At 44.8% G+C, this 20,442-nt stretch overlaps 1 protein-coding gene across 6 annotated transcripts in view; it reads right to left on the bottom strand.

Annotated features, from left to right (window-relative positions):
• LOC135873347 (tumor protein D52-like) overlaps positions 1 to 20,442 on the bottom strand; it is a 226,431-nt gene that overhangs the window by 129,343 nt on the left and 76,646 nt on the right. For 5 of the 6 annotated variants that reach the window (XM_065397774.1, XM_065397770.1, XM_065397771.1 and 2 more), the window contains one exon: positions 16,946 to 18,506. The exons of the other annotated variant lie outside the window; for it this stretch is intronic. In XM_065397774.1, coding sequence (XP_065253846.1) covers positions 18,390 to 18,506 — 117 coding nt within the window. In that variant the 3' untranslated portion in view covers positions 16,946 to 18,389. Of the gene's footprint in view, positions 1 to 16,945; positions 18,507 to 20,442 lie in introns of those variants that run through there. 6 annotated transcript variants of the gene reach the window in all.

The raw sequence follows: 20,442 nt of genomic DNA, 5'->3' as shown, positions 1-20,442 counted from the left end.
CATATAAAAATCAGCATTAATTTAATATATATCTCTGTGTTTTGGGAGAAAGTTTTAATGTCAAGAAGCAGAAAAATATAGTAATGCTAAACATATATTTATTATTTACCCACACATATTCAATAGAGAAAATGTATTTATTTATTTTGGTACTAGGAAAGAGTAGGGACTCAAGTCTATAATTTCCTTCTTTTGAAAATATTAAGGAAGTCATAGTCCCCAATTGATAAGACGTACCTACATGAAAAGGAGCTAGAATTTCATATCTATTATTTTCATGTAATCCTTTTTTGAAAACAATAATAATTATCCTCTGAAAATAAACAGTACAATTTACCTCAGAACAAGTCTAAAGTATCATCGCTAGACCTTATCTAAACACAGTATGCTCTCACCACAACTGCTTCTGTGTCCCAATTTAATGTAAGCTTAGTGTGAGGTAAATCAGTTATCATTTGAATGTCGTAGAAAGCAGTGACATCACTTTGTTTACATGCTGTATTGCTACCACAATTACAAGGGGCTAACCCAAAAACGTCATAACTTTACAACGTCTTATTGTGAGTTGTCAACTCAAACAAATATCCCTGTTTCCTATAAAAAGTAGGAGCTCTCTCATTATCTTCCCATGTAAGCTAGACAAAGAAGGGAGAAATTGCACCACAGAAGGCTCCAAATGATGACGCACTTTCTGGACTGCAGCCGAAACACATTGTTTAATGGAGGCGAGCAAACCATATGCTCATAATAAGGGATTAAAGAACATATGCAAAGTTTTTTTCCAAAAGTTAAACAACATATGTAATTTAATACAAATGTAATAATTATTAGAAATGTTATCTGTGTTTTTCCATCAAAAATTCATTTATAGAGGAAGAAAAGTTAGATCATCACAATAATATCACCACAGATCCACAGGAGGGAACTTCAAATGGATGTAGAAAATCTTCACATTCAGGGAAAACAGACCAGTAGACCTTTTGTGCAGAAGAAGATACAGAAACTGCAAAATATTTTACAGGTCAAGACGGTTTAGATGAAAAACAGTTATCACAGCATAATTTTAGATGGAGAAACACACACATACAATTGTCATGTTAATATAAATCCACCTCTACCCCGATATAACGCAGTCGTGGGGAGCCAAAAATCCCTACCTCGTTATAGGTGAAACTCTGTTATAGTGGGATAGCGGTGGCAGGGCTCCAGCGGTGATTTAAAGGGCCCGGGGCTCCCCGCAGCAGCCGGAGCCCCGGACCCTTTAAAGCGCCGCCGGAGCCCCGCTGCTACCGCACTATATGCGAACCCATGTTATATCGGGTCGCGTTATAGCGGGGTAGAGGTGTATGCAATGACATGGAGAACAGAAGATGAGATCTACATGTTAAGCATTGTGCCTCAGCCAAGCAAGTGAGATGCAATGATAATTAAAAGAACTATTCAATACACAGATATGGTAAAACGTACGGTACATTCATAAATAAGAAAACATCAAAATAAAAGTTGATGATTAAGGGTGAGATTTTCAACATTGCCTAAGGGACTTGTGCTCTTAAGTCACTTAGGCACTTTTATAAATCTCAACCTTAGTTATTCACAATTATAACATTTCCCAAGAGTTATATGTTTTAAAAGTGACTAGACAGAAAATCCCCCAAATGTGCAGTACTTTTTCCACTCTGTCTTAAAAGAACTGATGCCCTCTGCTGTAATAAAACTAAAGTTAGCCTAACTACACAAAAGAGGATTCTTTGCTCAGTTACCTCCACCTTGTGGTTATAAGTGAGATGCTGAAGGTTAGGAGTCTGGGTCATTGTTGGGTTTTTTTTGTTTTGTTTTTGTTTTGTGGTTTTACTTCCAACAACTCACATTTCATTAAATTTAAGGGGCTGAGGACTAAGTTTACAGACATAAATTCTTTAGTAAATAGTTTTAAAATAAACATTTGAGATGTTCTAAGATTTTGCCTAAATGTAAAATGTGGACCTGGTATCTCTTTTTCTGTTATTATTAAGGAAACAATAGGAGCAAATAAACCTTAATACTGTGCCAATGCACGCTTTTTCTAAACAACTGAAAAGAAGTAATAATCATTTCCACTTACAGATATTGAGCTACAAAACTTAGGTTATTCACTCTATTATCAAAACATTTTACACTTTATTTAGTCTATCATACAGCAAAAGACTTCATTTAATGTAACTTAAGGTTACTCTGTTCTACTTTAACATTTTTCTCAACCACTGAAAAGCTACCAAATAAATAACATTCAGTTAAGATCAACAACCAAGTTTTATTTCTCTTCCAACATCTACATAAAACTAATCAACTCTTACCTAATAGCCAGGCCTTCATAAACTACTATGTAACCTTCAATCTGACATGCATACAAGGACATATGTTAAAAATATTTGTCTTTTTAAGATTTTGTTGAATAGATTTCATAGGGGAAAAAGAACAACTTCTAACATACCAGTTCTTCTTGTAGGTGTGTCAAAGTTAAGACTGCATGGTAGTTTTTGAAGCCTTGGCTGTCAACCATGTGTTGTGTAAAAAGGACAGTAATAGATAAAATTGTTAAGTTTTATATTGGTGTAAGTAGAAAAACAAGCATGGCTGTTGACCTTAACATTGTATTTGCTAGCTTTTCAGCAAAATGTTATTAGAGTAGAACTGAGCAACCATAACTAACTTTAAATGAAAACTTTTATATGTTAATTTCCCTAGATTTAAAAAAAATGTGCAAATTGGAAATGAAAAATAAAAATAAAAATAATACAGGGCTTTACAAAGAATACCACCAATATAGTGAAGCACACAGCAGATGCAGGGAATGCTTGACTATGGGAAATGCTTGTCAACATTAAAATGCAGAGCTTGCAGCTTGGCGACTCTTGATGTCATGTGTGAAAAACTTGGAAAACTATCTAGCAAAGCATGTAATAATTAGTGTATGTGATGCTTTTTCAATTGGCTTTGCTGAAGTACATGTTGAGTAAATAGGGAAATTGGAATTTGTCTAATTTTCTGCCATGTTCAGACATAGATTATCTGTTAGGCAATAACACTGTTATATTATTAATGCAGTGCTTTCAAACTGGCAAAGCTCAAATCAGTTATGAAATTTAAATTTATTTTCTCAGAAATTCAAAATGGAAAAATAGAAGAGTGGTGATCTACAATAATCCATCCCAGAAACTTAGTGTAGAATCTCTGTATGTACTCTTTGCAAAAGGGTTCCAAAAAAGCATGAGACACTAGGGACCCAATTTAAAAAACATCTGTTTTTATCTCAAATATTTTGAAGTACCTTAACTCCACCATAAATTCCTACCACACAACAATTAAAAGCTTTCTTCTTTCTTACACTGTATTTTGTTGACCCCCCCGCCCAGAAGTGAAATATTTAGCAGCTACTCCAATTCTTTTGCCCTGTTAAGGTTGCATCAGAGAATTGTGGTTAAGTGTGGCTTCGATATCATTCCCCCATAAGAACTGCAAAACTACCCATAAACTTTGTACCCTCTCATAGAAAGTTCACTGTGGGCCAGGATATGCCTGGTCCTTACATGGCTACATAGTGGAGATGGGGAATAAAGTTCTTTCTCTTTGTGCTGCCCATCTAAGGTAGTGGTCCCCAAACTGTGGGGCACGACCCCCTAGAGAGGCACAGAGGAACATTTGGGGATGAGGGTGCACGGTGGGGCCCGGGCCAGCCCCAATGGGAGTGCCACCCAGCCACAGTCCCACCCCCCGCCACAGTTCCGCCATGCCCCCTGCTCTGTCCCCAGCCCAGCTCTGACTCCAGCTGCAGCTCCGCTCCACCCCAGCCCAGGACTGGCCCCAGCCCAGCTCCAGCTCCTCCTCCACCATCCCCAGTTCTGCCGCCAGCTCCGTTTTCAGCCCAAGTTTTAGCACCACACGAATAAGTACAGTGCCAGTATGGCAGCAACAACACGAGTGTTATTTCACGGACTGGCTGCTCTCACTCAAGCTAGGCTAACTCAAGAGAAGTAACTTGAGTATAGAGAACTTGAGATAACTCTGCAGTGAAGAAATACCCTGATCTAAACTGGCTCCTGTACATAGGGGAACCAACCCATCCTTGAACCAACTCCCAAACATTAATGTAATTAATGGCCAGTGCCCACACATTCCCAACAGTCAGAAGGCTCGGGGATGAAAGAGAAAGAGAGAGGAAAAGCTCCTTCCCTTCCAGGAAATGGGATGGGGGGGGGGGGGGAGGAGCGTGGAAGAGGTGGTTTCAGATATATCAGACATCTGCAAGTCATTGGCTGATATGCAAGATGGAGCCCCCCTCCCCAGCATCCATCTTCCCCTTCCCAGCAGTTCGGAGTGGGGTGAGGCTGAGTTTCTCATTAGGGCACTGCCTGTGAATGTTACTGGTGAGGGCTCTGCCATCTTTCATACTGGTCACTGGTAAACATTTCTAACGGGTGTCTTGACCCCTTCCACGGACATGGTCCAGCTCCCTCTGCAATGGCTTCTGGTAGCAGTGACACTAGACCAAAGGAGATCTTGCACTCAAGTACAAGGACTCTCACCATGCCTGGTTCCTGCTGCGGTCCAAAGGAGAGGGAGATGCTTGAAGTGCCCATGTTTGAGCCAGTATTTTTCCATGCACATAAACTGGAGGTATAAATTGGAGTGTGTGACACATCTCCTTGCCTCTTTCCTGCTCATCTCTGGACTGCGATTTCTAACTTTGATTTCTAGCTTTGAACAATGGACCGAGGACCCCAATATTTGGTTCATCCCAAAGAGCCTTATTGCAAGCTATCAGATTTAACATCACTGCTATTAGCCTGATCTACAGATTCTAAAATCAACTGTAATTTATATGATTCAGTTTACTTATTTAATAACTCTCTTCTCTTTTTTTATATTAATAAATTGTTAGTTTTTAGTTTGCTAGAGGATTGGCTACCAGCATGGCTTTTGGGTAAGATCTGGAGTATACTCTGACCTGGGATGAGTGGCTGGTTCTCTGGAACTGAAGAACCTAATATATGTGTGATTTCTGTTTTTTATAATCATTTATCACTGAAGTCTGCTTTGTCTGGGTGATAGATGAGGGGCTAGAGAGCCTGAGAGGGACTGTCTGTGGCTTCACAATAACTAGTACAATATTTTGGAAGCACACATTTGTTACTGGCTTGGTGAAATCTTATGATAGAGTAAACCTCCTGTCTGGGATACATGCCCTGTATTTTGACAGTCTGACCTGAGATTGGCGCTCTTAGCTGTGTCCCATACCAAGCAGCGTGACAAACTGTATCAACCTGATATACTCAGTATAGAATTCAGATATTTTCTATTGCTTAGTTTTATTACAGACAACTTGTAACTGATCTGGGCCCCTGTGAAGTCAATGAAATTTTGTTACTGACTGCACTAGAAGCAATTCTAGCCCACGGCAAATATCTTACTGATTAAACAGATTAGTTCTATTCTGATGATATTCACAGAGGCAAAACAGATTTCTGTTATACCTTATTGAATATCTGACTGCATATAAATGAATCATGTTCCATATATTGCAATTATATATGTATAATGGAGACACTTGCCACAACTCTATAGCTTAGGTTGCATTCTGAAATCGTTTTTAAATGTGGCATCAATTTCTGGATTGGTTTGTTTCACATGTAGTTGATCTTCCAGTGTGAAATTTCCACAGTGTTATCTTTTATGCCCTTTGATTTTTCTAGGTAAACTTTGTTTTGTTTTGTGTAATACATTTTTAAAGGAGTGTTTGAAGTTGGGCTCTTTTGTGATCCTTTTGGTAACCTTGTTATCAACGTGTATTTATAAAAACAACATTGTGTATCGATACAACAACTGGTGAAGAGGTGGCCCTTGCATAGATCTACTACGGTAGGCAGTTTTTGAAAATAAATATCTAGGATTAAAGAGGGCGACCAGATGTCCCGATTTTATAGGGACAGTCCTGATTTTTTCTTATATAGGCTCCTACTACCCTCCCTCCCCACACCACACACACACACACACACCGTCCCGATTTTTCACACTTGCTGCTGGTCACCCTAGGATTAAATGTCATTTTTTGCCTGTTTGTAAGTTTACCTTTTTGCAGAATTGGTGCATTAAATCTTCAGGGGAACTCACAATTGCCCTCTTTCAAAAATGGCTGCCATATCCCACTATTCTTAGAGGGACTGAGGCCACAGGCTGCCTTCAATTATGAGGATGCTCTTTCCCACCTGTGTAGGAGGAAGGCTTTTTATAGAATGGGCTATTTTTGCAGAGAGCAACCTGAACTTTAATCTTTGCTATATTTGAAAAATTCACCAGCTTAACTAGATTGACTTTTAAACCAATGTATCCAGTTAAACTGGTGTAAATCCCTAATGGAGATACACTGAACTGGTTTAACCCTTAAGTCAATAAAGAGAGACAAGCAAGGGTTAATCCCATTTAGATAATCAACAATAGGAATTCACATCAGTTTAGCTAGGGCATACAAAAAAAAGGTATCTAACCACTAGAATTAAGGCTCAGCTTGACATATTAGGTCCCAGTCCTATAATCAGGCTGCTGCATCCTAGCAGGAAACACTGAAACCAGCCCACATAGGTCTGCTTGCAGAATCAGAACTTAAAAGAACTGCTCCAGTGTTTGTATATTAAACATTGCAGTTAGACAAATAGGTACCGTATATACTCGTTCATAAGCCGAACTTTTTTAGTAAAAAAAGGGAAGCATCAGAGAAGGGGGTCGGCTTATGAACGGGTATAGAGGTGGGACACTGCCCTCCACCCCCACCCACCCCCAACAGAGGGGGCAAGGAGAGGCAGCAGAGCCAGAAGGGAAGAGACAGGGCCAGAGTCTCTCCACTTCTGGCCACACTGCTCTCCCCCCAGCCTCCAAAGCAGCTGCAGCTCTGGGGCTGGCAGGCCGTGCCACCCGGCCCAGCGTGCCAGAGCAGGCTGTGGCTGCGCCGCCCGGTCTGGCCCGCCGGAGCACGCTGAGGCCATGAGACGCTCCGGCCAGGCCAGAGACATCCTCCCCGGCCCACCCCAGCTAAGGTGGGAAGGAATGGGATGGGAAGAGTGTGGGGGTCCCGGGCTAGGGGTGGGGTCATGTGGGTGGTGGTCACAGGGGTTACTCCCCTGACCCCCAGCTTCTCCCCCCGCAAAAAAATTTCCCCACCAGTTGCTGTCCCGGCCCATCAGGGTAAGCAGCTGGCGGGCTGTGACACTTTGTTTACTTAGGTTTACCTCCATGCAAGCGGACGCTTGAGGTAAACAAACCGTCTCGGCCCACCAGCCAGAGTTTGCTGACCACTGAATTATAGGGTCGGCTTATGAATGGGTCATAAAAAAATTTCATTTTTACTTATCCATCTTGGAGGGGTCAGCTTATAATGAACCGGCTTATGATCAAGTATATGCAGTATGTAAAACTGAAATTTACATTAACAAATTAGACAATTTGACAACTATCAGAAAATGCTTTACCTATTTTTGTTACATATGACATCTTAGATTACTATAATTTAAACCAATAAAAGAAAAAAAAAATCCCTATTTTCCCCCAATATTATTTTACTTTGTGGATTTAACAACAATCATGTAAGGCTCCATGCTATGGTAATACAAATAATAAATAATCACACTAACAGCCAGTTTCCTGCAACTGTTCACCCTTTGTTTGCCTGGATCTATTACACAACAACATGGGAGAGAAAAATGTGTTACCACATTCTCCTATTTAACATGAAACCACTATAATTGGCAGGGAACTCAATAGCAGTATGTTTATTTTTATTTTTAAATTGGTTATATTTCATGTTGACAGAATCCCTTTATAAAGATACCCATGCAGGTTTCAACATTTTTTTCATAGGCTGATAAGCCCTGACTTTATTACATGTTGGTAGTAGGGTGAACTTGGCCAAGGAGAAACTGACTCTCTGATTTCAGAAGGAAAAACACAAGACTTGAAAGCTGATTTGATTATTCCATTATGAATTTTAATATGATTTTCTCTTAAATTAATCTTGTTTTGTTTACTTGTCAAATGAATAGGATCCAGAATTTGCTAAACAAAGAAAATCTAAACCTCACATTCTTCCTAAGAATGGATGGTTACTTTTCTTTCGCTTCATCTGTATGTTCATGCTTCTCAGCATGTAATATTTCACAGCCCCCATGCAAGCATTAGCCAATACCTCCCCTCCAACTCCGCTAACCTCACCTTTCCCCAGAACCTGGTAAGTCTCCACACCAAATGCATGAATACACCTGCTTTGTAAGCTTCGACTCAACTTCTCTCTCCCTTGCTTTTTTTGGTAAGCATCCAACTCAGCTGCCACCACAGCCCTGGCTACCCTTCTTCCCTTTCTCAAGACACTTGAGCAGGGGTCTCAAACACGCGGCCCGCTGGGTGATTTTCTGCGGCCCGCGAGCCCCTTGCAGCCCCGCCACCCTTCCCCAGTGTTTACCAGAGTGGCAGCCAGACGTGCACCGGGAGCAGGGCAGGCTCCCTGCCTGCCTGCCCTGCCCCCACGCCGCTCCGGGAAGAGGCTGGAACATGGGGAAGGGGCGGAGGAGCTGTGTGTTTCTGTTGCTTTAGGCAGCGCCCCCAGCAGCTCCCATTGTCCAGGAACGGGGATCCGCGGCCAATGGGAGTTGCTGGAGGCGGTGCCTCAAGCAACAGAAACAAACAGCCCCTCCGCCCCCCCTTCCCCACGTTCCAGCCTCTTGCGGGGGCAGAGCAGACAGGCAGGGAGCCTGCCCTGCCCCCGGTACGCGCCAGGCCAGATCCTGCCCCCCCGAACCCCTCCTGCAGCTGAACCCCCTGCCGCACCCTGCACCCCGACCCCCTGCCATACCCTGCACCCCGACCCCCTGCCATACCCTGCACCCCTCCTGCACCCCGACCCCCTGCCTCACCCCTCACCCTTCCTGCATCCCAACCCACTGCCCTGAGCCCCATGCCACACCCCTCCTGTACCCCGACCCCCTGCCGTACCCTGCACCCTGACCCCTGCCCTGAGCCCCCTGCCGCACCCTGCACCCCGACCCCCTGCCCTGAACCCCCTGCCGCACCCCGCACTCCTCTTGCACCCCAACCCACTGCCCTGAGCCCCCTGCCGCACCCCACACTCCTCTTGAACCCCAACCCACTGCCCTGATCCCCCTGCTGCACCCCACACTCCTCTTGCACCCCGACCCCCTGCCCTGAATCCCCCGCCGCACCCTGATCCCTTGCTGTACCCCTCACCCCTCCTGCACACCACACCCCAACTCCCTGCCCTGAGCCCCCACCACACCCCACACCTCTCCTGCACCCCCTGGGGGCAGGGAGGGTGCAGAGTTGGGGTGGGGATTTCGGGGAAGGGGTTGGAATGGGGGCAGGGAAGGTGTGGGAAGAGGCGGGGCAGGGGCGGGGCCTCATGGAAGGGGTGGAGTGGGGGCGGGGCCGAGGGGGGGTGTCGGTAATGCGGCCCTCGGGCCAATGTACTAGTCCCCATGTGGCCCTCATGGTCATTTGAGTTTGAGACGCCTGCACTTGAGCAACCCTGCCTTTTGAAAGTTTTCTTAGTATGTCTTAATTTTTCCATGGATAGGAACATGCTCAGATTGCTAGTTAGAACTGATTCTTCAAGGCTTGCTGCATTAATGTTCAGATATCTTATGCTTCCTAATTTCATCTGCTCTCTACTATATTCCTGTCTTCCTTGCTGGGTCTCCTGATTTTTCATGCAGCTGCTCTGCTCCCAAAGTTGCATAAGCATGCAGCTCCTCCACCTTGTGTGAATTTCTCATGTAACTAAGGGCTTGTTCACATGGGGAAATTTACAGGCATAAGTGCACCAGTATAACTCCCCATTATAATGGTATAGTATCCCTATAAGATCCATCCTATGAAAATAATGTTAGATAACCTTCTACAATAAACAATTTAGCATTTTTTTAATTACATATATCAAAATTATACAGCATATGAACCATGGAAAAATGGACAGTAATTCAGAAATACTGACTGTGCCAGTTAGGAGGACAAGACTAAAATGGAGTAGCAAAATCCTAAACACCATCCTAACCCTACTGATTAAGCAGAAAAGTATCCCTGCTCACCACTTCCTGTCACAGTCTGAATATCAAAGAACTCATTATAGGGCACAAATGCAGTAAAAAAACCAAGGCTGGGGTCCTACATCAAAAAAGCCTTACTAGAACTCATTACACACTGACTTCATATAAGAGCTGCACAGAGGAAGACAAAAGCACCCCTGAGGTCATAGAACATAATGACGACATGGGGGAAGCTTCCTGGGGAGCCCTGCGACACACCAACGGCGGGAGGGGGGAGCCCTGCACCTGGGGCCCAGTTACACACCAACGGCATGGGGCCCTGCATGTTGGCCCAGTGACACACTGACAGCAGGGGTGGGGAGGGGGGCCTGAACGTGGGCCCAGTGACACACCAATGGCGGGGGGAAGGAGAAGAGGACAGCCCTGCACCTGGGGGCCCGATGTTACCTGTCAGCTCTGTGTTCTTGAGGAACCTGGGCGCAGTATCCAACCTGTCTGACTCACGAAGGACACCTCCCCTAGCCTCTACTTGAACCAAAGCCGATCAGAAGAAAGGCTTACAAAAAGCAATGAAAAGGCAGAGGGAGACACACCTAACACCCCCCGCCCTGCAACAAGAGTTACAGGATTAAGGAAACTCCCCCAGACTCATTTGCATCAAAGATGGGACAGGGAGGCATCTCATTAGCAGACAGAATGAAGAACAGAGATTCCAAGGCAAGAACTGCACTGAACTCTGGAACTAGAAAAGCAGGGAAGCACTGCATGATGGGGAATCTCTGCTCCAGATGTTAACACCTGCACACACCCAGTTCAGTAGTTATCAGACCAATTATAGTAATAAATCCTTTATTGGTATCCAAAATACTGAAGCTGCCTAATTGCATTATGAGCTCCCTCAAAGGAACACCGCCCATAGCCAGGAATGAGCAGCTCCTATTGTCTAGTCAAAACAAAACAACTTTGGAATACTTGAGTCACCAGTTTCCCTTCAAAAATCCCTACCCATGCTCAGTTCTGATACCTGTATCCAACATCTGCATCAGTTCCACTGGGACTTCATCTTCTCCTGACTGATCATGCAGGGGACTCTGCCTGTCTCCAGCACTCTGGACCCTCAGTTACCACCACCACCTGGGACCCCCGATCGATTCAAGCTTCATGGAGTGGTGAGAACCCAGCTCTTGCGCTCTCTCTCCCTGACTTGTGTGACCAGTTTAATTTTCTAAACCTGACTTTTATAATCAAATTTAAGTTAGATTTAATATTATAACTGTTTTGTTTGTTTGGCTCTCCTATGGTTATTACCTGGTAATAAATAACTTTCATGGTTAAGTTGGTTGCTTCTCTCTCTCTCTCTCTCCCCCTCTCACCTCTGCCCTGCTCATGGGTGTTATTTGGTTTCCTCATTTGCTCTGCAGCAACGCTCCTCGTACCTAAGCTAAAAGATCCCTGCAGCGCCCAAAAATCCTGTGGTGTTTGCTCATCAAGTGGGCTACTACCAGAACAACTGTAATGTGAAAGTGGGGATAGGGACATGCTGAAGCTGGGACATATGTGGGTGGCAGCTTGGAAGTGCTGCTTGACCTAGTCTGCTGAATCCAGGCACATAGGAGGGTGACAGCTTGGGAACCCAGCCCTCTCAGATGCACTCTGTTAATGTGTGTGCATCTGATTCTGGGGCTGGAAGAACCCAGCCCTGGGGAACCTAGGTCCTGCAGGATAGCTCCATTGGGAGGGAACTTGCAGAAGGGAGAAGTAGAGCGCTGTAGGAGAACACACGTGACACAAGCAGTACATTGATAGAATTACAGAACACTCCCCCCCCCCAAGAGTAACCCTAACAAATGAGCATACCCCAAAGTAATGGGCAAATCTCATAACACAGGTGAAACACCCACAGTGGGGGGGTGGAGCCCTGCACCTGGGACTCGGCAACACACCCACAGCCGGGGGGCGGGGAGAGAGGCGGAGGAGAAGCCCTGCACCAGGGAGGCCCAGTGACACACATACGGCTGGAAGGGGGGAACCCTGTGACACACCCACGGTGTGTGGGAGGGAAGGGGCTCTGCACCTGTAAACCCTGTTCAGCTGCAGGCTGGCACCTGACACGTATCTATCCACGGTCATTCTCCCCTGTAGTCCCCCAGGCTCCACCTCCCCGCTAGAACACGGTGCACGCGCCTGCGCTCATTTCCGCGGGTCTTTTCACTCGTGTTGCACTAAATCGTGTTCAGCCCGCACCAGTGAAACCCGCCCTGCCCCTGCGAACGTGCCAACGCCGCCCCACGCACAACAGGGGGCGCTGCCTGAACGCTGCCTCGGGGACTCCCTGCGGCTCACGCACAGGGTACGGCCAAAGACTAGGCCCCGCCCCTCGCTCCGCATCACGTGACAACCACTCGCCACTAGCGCCTGCGCCCCTTCTCACGTGACACGGCGCGGCTTCCTCTACCCCCGCCGTTTAGATCCCTCCTCTTTGTCCCGCCCCCTCTTTGCGTTCTCACCTGCTGCGCACCGGTGAGGCTGCTCGGCCGCTTCAGTGGCTCCGGGGGCGAGACGCCCGTGGCCGGCGAGTCCCCGGTTCCATGGCTGCTGCCCCGCCTGGCCGCACCCAGCAGCTGCCATGCCCGGCTCCGCGAGGCAGCGCGGCCCCAGCTCGGCGTCGCCATGTTGCGTCCGTCGGAGGGCGGGGCGTGACCTCTGACCCTTCCTGCGCCCGGTCTCGCACGGGCTGAGGACTCGCGGGCAACCATAGAGTAGCGCGGAGGTATTCTAGAGCGCCGCCTCGCGCGTGAACTTCGCCGCCATCTTGGTTGGCTTGGGGAGCCGGCGGTCACCTAATGGCGGGGGGCTTCTGGGTAGAGAGAAAAGGCGCTGGAGGGCAACAACACCTGCTGCCTGGGGCCCACCTCTCCTGGTGGGGTTTCCCCACCGTCACTTGTCCCGCCCCCCTCGCTGGGTGCCATGTGCGTGCGGAAACGGCCGGTCAGCGTCAGCCTCTGCTGCTGGTTCGCGCGCGCGCGCGCTGTGGGGGTTTGACTGCCGGGAGCGGCCGGGAGCGGCCGGGTGGGGGGGGGGACGAAGTGAGAGACTCGCTCCCCTCGCGGGGCGAACGCCCAGGGCCAGGCAGTCCGGCTGGCACTTTCACGCCCAGGGCGTGTCCCGTTACTGTCCCCGACCAAGGCATCAGCTCCCCTGGAAGTGCAGTTCTCCCCCGCGACTGAGGGACAGGCCGGATCTGCCACCAGGCTGGGAACCAGCTGGCACCGTGTGATACTTGAACCATTGTAATGACCACCGCTAAACTAGTGGGTCTGAAACTTTATTAGTGACCCCTTTCACATTGCAAGCTTCAGAGTGCGACACCCCCCCCCCAAGCAAATTAAACGCTCTTTAATATAACACCATTATAAATGCTGGAGGCAAGCAGGGTTTGGGGTGGAGGTTGACAGCTCTCAACCCCTGAGGGGTCCTAGCCCCAGGTTTGAGAACCCCTGTGCTGAAGAGGCAGCTCAAGTAAGTGGGTTTGTGGAAGAGACCATCTGTACAGCAGCTGGGAAGGAATGTCCTGTGCTGGATTGATAGACTTACTTGGGCTAGTCCTGTAACAATAGATGCTGCTTTGAAGATGTGGGGCAAAGTGGGACTTGGGTTCTCAAGCTGAGGTGGGCTCAGAACCCAAGTTACAATTTCAGATTGCTGTCGGTGCAGATATTTTACAGAGCACCAGCCTGCCTCTGTTAGCTGGACCTGGGAGACTTGTTCCTGCGCCCTCCAAAACTGTGTAGAGAGTCTTAAGTGACTAGCTGCCACAGTACCACAGTTTGGAGGCTTTGTTAGTGAAGGACACAGTTGAGGTGGTTAAGGGCTAGGCGGTAGTGACAAAGTTTCCTGTTTAATATTTTGACACATTAGCTGTGAAATCCTAGTCTGCTAACCATCAGGGAGACTTGGCCTGCACAAAGAAGGAAGAGCTCCCACTACTCCAAAGTTAAGTTAGACACAAAATGCAAGTCGAAGGCTTAGTCTAGCAGCAGGAGGTCAGTTTAAGAGAAGCCAAGACATCTGGGAAACAGGAAAAAGGACTTTAACCAAAAAAAATAAAAAAATCTGGAGTTATGACCACCACAATTACAAACTCACCAGTTAACCACACACCCCGTTTGGCATCAGAAGTGTACAATCAGGCAGTAGCAGAGACCAAAAAATGCAATATAGTACAGTAGTTTACATTTAACAATACTAAGAAGAAAAGGAAAGCAGCATTTTTCTGCTGCATAGTAAAGTTTCAGAGCTGAATTAAGTCAATGTTCAGTTGTAAACTTTTGGAAGAACAACCATAATGTTTTGTTCAGAGTTAAACACTTCAGAGTTAACCTTTATTCCCCAGCTGTTCATAAACCTGAGGTTCTATTGTAATGGCAGTGAGAAAGGAATCAGAGGAGCAGTTTCAGTAAGGAGACTCGACAAATAAGGAAGCTTAGGCCAGGAAACATGGGTGCATTCACAGATAATCAGTACCTAGAAAATGAATCTGGTACATAAACTATATTTGTAAAATAGCTGTTTTACAAACTCCATCTTTTCAAACAAACTAATATAGTGTCTAGGACTAAATGTCGACAAGAGATCAGTTTGAGAACAGCTACATATCTGTTAATGGCTGGTTTCTGTAAAGTAAAGAAAATAGTTATAACTAAGAGAGATGGCATGATAGTAAAGATATCTAAATCCATGACAAAGTGAAAGCAGCAGTTTGGTATAAAGGTCACTGGACTGGAATAGTAAGCATATTTTATTTGATAACACATTTAAAGACTGGAAAGTGCAAGGAGACATAGGAAACAGGTAAATTTAGGAATAAAGATAAAGCAGGTAGTGAAAGTTTAAGAACTGAGTAATGAGTAGCAATACAGGTAGGATATGTATAGAGATATCAAGTTAGGGGATTGTCTGCTAGATTGAGTAGCTAATTACAAACCATTGCATCCATCTTTAGCACAGAGGTCCAGCTTTGCAGATAGGTCCCATTTCTGACAGAAGCTGTGTTGGATATCGAAGGAGCATAAAAACATCCCACTCAAAAGCAGGGAGTAAGTGTTAACTGGCTTAGGATGCGGACTAGATCACAGGTTGTGGTTCTAGAAATTTATAATAATAATAATAATAATGGAGATATCCCATCTCCTAGAACTGGAAGGGACCTTGAAAGGTCAGAGAGTCCAGCCCCCTGCCTTCACTAGCAGGACCAAGTACTGATTTTGCCCCAGATCCCCAAGTGGCCCCCTCAAGGATTGAACTCACAACCCTGGGTTTAGCAGGCCAATGCTCAAACCACTGAGCTATCCCTCCCCCAGGGTTGCTTTTCAGCCATTTCAAGTCAAGGCTTTCGAAGCAGAAGTCTCAATTGACAGGATTCGGGTACTGAAGACATCTTAGATGGAGCCACTAATTGCATTTCACACTAGTGGGAAAACATTCCCTAGATGTGTCAACTGAAACTGCTCCTCTGATTTCTTGCCAATGTTTTAAGTGGAATTTTACTGCCTAAGGATTCCAAGGTGTACCTGTTCAGTTTATCCCACACTGTTAGCTCAGTTCACATTTGGCCAGGATTCAGGTGTTTCATCACATCACTGAAAAGAGGGTTAGGCCAAGGCAAGACACTTCTGCTGTACCTGGAGATGAAACCAGGGTCTCTAGCTAAAGTGATGTAATGAGGAAAACTCAAGCCCTTTGGATTTTCCCCAGAGCATACAAAAATGGCGATGTGATGGCAGCCTATGGTCATCTTTCTTAAGGCAGCTGCTGGATCCCACAGACAGGAGTGAGCAAAAACAGGCTAGAAAACCCATTAAGTATGAAACACTGAGGCAGTATACTGGGAATGTTTGTGCCAAGCAGGCTCTTGGAGCTAGGCTCAGGCCCTGCCTCTGAAGCGGAATGGGAGATGCTTCAGTGGGTCAACAGGGAGAATCAAATAGCTGACTTGATTAGATGGCAGGGAATGTGTTTGCTTGACACTGTCAAACCAGGCACAGATAGGATTCCTAGACTGAAGGAGCATTCCTACTTATTCAGAGTAGCATTTTTTTTAAACTGCTTTAGAAGACAAAACCTAAACAAAACACAGCTGATATTCATGCCAAAAAGTTTAGTTTAGTGTTCTACTGTACTGGTATTAGTTTCAATCTAGTGCACGTATAATGTTTCCTTACTATCACTTAATCATACCGTATATTGCAGCACTAAAGCAGGGTGGTTTAAACATATTAGATGGGAAAGTACCCTGGTGTTACTGGAATTTTGATCCTTTATGGTTGTCATTTATTTTACTTGCTGATTTACAGCCTCTGCTGAACTTTAAGTCTCAGGCCAGGAACTGTTCATGAATTACATTTGTGCTACAAGAGGCATAGTAAATTCCTGAATCAGTTTCCAGGATAGAACCAACTCAGCCCATTTGTCCAAGAAATAAGTGAAAAGTGGTCACAAGGCCATGAGTATGAAGACAGGAGGATTCCAACATCTTCCCAATTACTTGGGGAGCAGAGGATAGTAAGGGAATATTTCACATGTGAATTCAGTCCTTTCAAATTGATTTTAAAAAGCATAGGTCTATAGGTAGCTATGACTTTTCCAAAGAGTGGAATGTCTGCATTTACAGCTGTGCTATAATGGCAATACAGTGCTCACGTATAGGATTTTATTAAGCTGCTCACATGTAACTGAGCATATTCACTATAGGTGAAGTGCTATCAAAGCGCTCATCAGAAATGCAGTACAGTGGTGTCTAAAGAAAATTGTATAGCGGTTTTGAAATTTGACTTGCATAAGACAAATTTTTGCAGTTAGTTTTTTTAATTGCTTCCAGTTCATTCCAAGCTCAGTGATGAGACATTTGGCATAAGTTACAATTTGATAATGACCAACATGTGCCAGACATGTACATAATACAAGCAACGTCCAAAGTACATAAAGTAGATGTATAGTCAACATGTAAAGCAACATAGCCCTCTTACAAGGTCTGCTGTAGGCTTTGAAATGGGTAAAGTTTCAAGAGTGGATCTCAATGGTTAAGCAGGAGTGGAGTCTCCAGGGTGCAAACAGTATTGCTAATTTTCAAGCCTCTAACAAAAAAGACTTAGGACAAGAGTCTTGAGAACATGAAATAGTTTGAACATCTCAAAGGCCCTCTGCCTCCTAGAGCAATGGCTCTTGCCTGCAAATGCTGTGCAAGTTTACTACAGCATGGTGAAAGGTTTTAAAAAACATTAATTCCCATAACTGACTTGGAATTAATCAGTAATGACTTGTTAGAAATATTTTTTGCAGCAGCTGTAGGAATGTGTTCACATTTCATCTCCACTCCATGTTTTTAGTGTAAGATTCAATATTAATACCAGAATAGAAGTAGTTTTAGAATCACCACCATTGGAGACCATTATTCCAGTGACTGCCATTTTATCACAGCAGAATAATTCAGGCATTAAAGCATCAAGTGAAGAACTCACAATATAGTGTACTGGGATAAACAAACTGGCTCAGATACTAGACCAGCAGCATTAGGCATCTCACTTTCATTTGGAGCACTCTGAGAAACCCACTCTTAGGACATTAAATCTAGTCACAGGACCCACAGAGAAGTCAGCAAGTCTGAATGCTAGTTAGGATTATGTCCTTTGCCCCACATGCACCAAATGCAGTTTAGGACTCAACAGGTTTTGACTACAGTAGATTAATATACACTTGTGGAAACCTGCTATAATGATGTTATTCATAATGTTGAAGCAGAAATCCTTTTTCTGCAGCTTGGAGTAATCTTCCAAGTGTGATGTCCAATTTAGGGAACTGTTGCACTGAAACCACCAAAGGAGTGAAGTAAACCTTCAGTTTGGCAGTAAAAGTAGAATGCCAATTCTTATAAGTGAAGAGAATTGCTAATAATCACAGCCTCCAAAAGGAAGTTATGAATCCACATACTATATGTACAGTATTAGTAGGTTTGTCTAAAGTTTTTCAAAGCAACATTTTAGAGATTGCCTTTAAAATCAGGGATATATCCTTTAAGTACTTGAAAAGCATAAAAATGTCCCTTCCCCCCAAAAGCCAGGCTGATACAATCTACTTTAGTTCCAAAAATATTTTAAACCCACAAACAAGCTATTTTATCAAATTGATATAAAGCTAAGTGCTAAGTAAAAGCACATCTGGTGGAAACGGACAGTGAAGAACATTACAAATGTGCTTAGTTTTTGCTTGCAGCATCTGGCAGTGGGTAGCAGGACAAAGGCAGGAATCTCACTGGGTCTCCTCCTGTATCTGTTCTGTAATAGTTTCTGTGGCACTAGCATTGGCAGCTGAGTTTAAGACTTCTCCAAAGTCACCTCCAGCAGGCTTGGCTCCTCCAACTTTAGACTAAAATACAAATAGTTTTAGATAAACCCTTCAGAAAGTGTAACTGCAAATACAGTTAGATAGCCAAGTATTTTAACAAATAAGTTTTGCAATAAACAATACCTTCATGTCAAGATTGTTTGGGGGAATTTATCCTTTGGAGGCAGTTTTTCCAGGATCAGACTGCCTCTACAATAATTGAGGTAGGAGCAGCACTCAGTGCGACTTGGTGGAAGAAGCTAGGTGGAGAAACACTGAAGGAAATGTTGCAACCCTCCAATCATTAGCTTAAACACATGGGTCTCCCTTGGCCTTTAGTACTGCAAAAATTCTCCTGATCAGATTGTTGCAACAGCCCATACTCATATGCTCTACGAAGATTGTACAACTTCAAGTAAAGATATCCTACATTTGTTTTAACTCAAAATGTTCCAAAACCTGGATTAGCTTTTGTTCTGTACCATCCTGGGGGAGCTCTGAGAAAAACCATTCAGCCTCAAGGACACATCCTGAAGCTCTCTGGTGTTTTGGTGGAGCACATTCACTACTACACCCCTTCAGATGGTGTGTAACACACTTACCCCACATCATTCCCATATACCTCCATCCCTCCCCTCTAGGGAGATTCATTCCCAGAGTTCATGGAAGGAGAAGTTCCTAAACTCCCTTAGATTGCAACAGGCCATTATACAGGATGCCAAAAGGGGAAAGGAGTTCCTTATGCACTTTTCCCCAACCCCAAATTCCTATACAAGGAGCAGTCTGGTCCATAATATGAAGGCCTTTATACCAAAAGGTTAGTTGGAACAGCCACACAACGTTGATCTCTGCTTATTGAGGCCTCAGCCCCAATTTCAGCCTCCTTACCTGAAAGTGAAGTCTAAGAGCATGTACATTTTACAACAGAATTGCACACCTATATTCCTTACTTTCTGATGCTAACATGCAAGAGTTTGCGTTCCCAGTGTAAGCTAGAATATAAAGCTTTTCAGTCCTGAAGTTGAAAATCAGTATAGATTCTGGATATACAAAGACCAGGTTCTCTATTATGTGTGAAAGGCAGTTTCCTGGACAACCTTTATTGAACGAAGTATCTTAGAACCTCACTGTATTAAAAATGCAAGTTTGTGTTGTGGTGGGATTATTTGCAACTTGTCTGGAAATACATGATTAATGTAAACTTTGGGAAGTGTTACGAGCTTCAAAGGACTCTTTAAAACAATGGGCGAAGACAAGACTGAGCTGTTAATGGAGTAGGTTTCCTAGGAAATATTTGGGAGGAGGGGAATGCAAATATCCACCTCCAGACCTGATCTTCTGAAGCTTTGACCTGGGATGGGGATCTTTGTCTACAAATTACCTGTTCCCAGGATCAATACCCAAATGGCATAAAAGAGCAACTCGATTCATAGTGTGAAGGTTCTGCACCACGGCAGTTATCAACTTGTAACCACAGAAAAACCCCTTGGTGGGGTTTGAAGGGCTGTTCGCTGGCCAGAGCCCTGCTTGGAGTTGGGGTGATCTCTGATAAGTGTATTTGCATGCAAGTTTGCTATTTTATATGTTCTCTCACTAATGCTTTCCCCTTAATAAATGTGCTTGCTTAGAAAGAGCTGTGTGCTAACTTAATTGTGGTCAGTTACATTGCTTACCATCAGAGGAGCAAAAGTAAAGCAGGCCTGCTTAGGCAGTCTGACCGCTGGTGAATTTCCAGCGTAGGCAGAGAGCTGTGCAGCCTGGAAATATTTTGGGGTCAGGAGGGAGAGAGATGTATGTTTCTATCCAAGAGGTAATGGCAGGGAGTCAGAAAGAGTGGCCTTTTTTGGACCACATAGGAGAAATACAGGTGCAATTGCCTTGAACTGAAACAGCATGATCCAGCCCATTTGTGCTGTTCTGAGCATACAAGTGGACCAGAGAGCAGTTGTCTTCCCAACTGGGGATTTGCTGGCATGAA

This window comes from Emys orbicularis, chromosome 2 (assembly GCF_028017835.1).
Source record: "Emys orbicularis isolate rEmyOrb1 chromosome 2, rEmyOrb1.hap1, whole genome shotgun sequence".
In the NCBI taxonomy this organism is placed as follows: Eukaryota; Metazoa; Chordata; order Testudines; family Emydidae; genus Emys; species Emys orbicularis.
The sequence above is the reverse complement of the archived record's forward strand: the minus strand, read 5'-3'. Positions and strand labels throughout refer to the sequence as shown.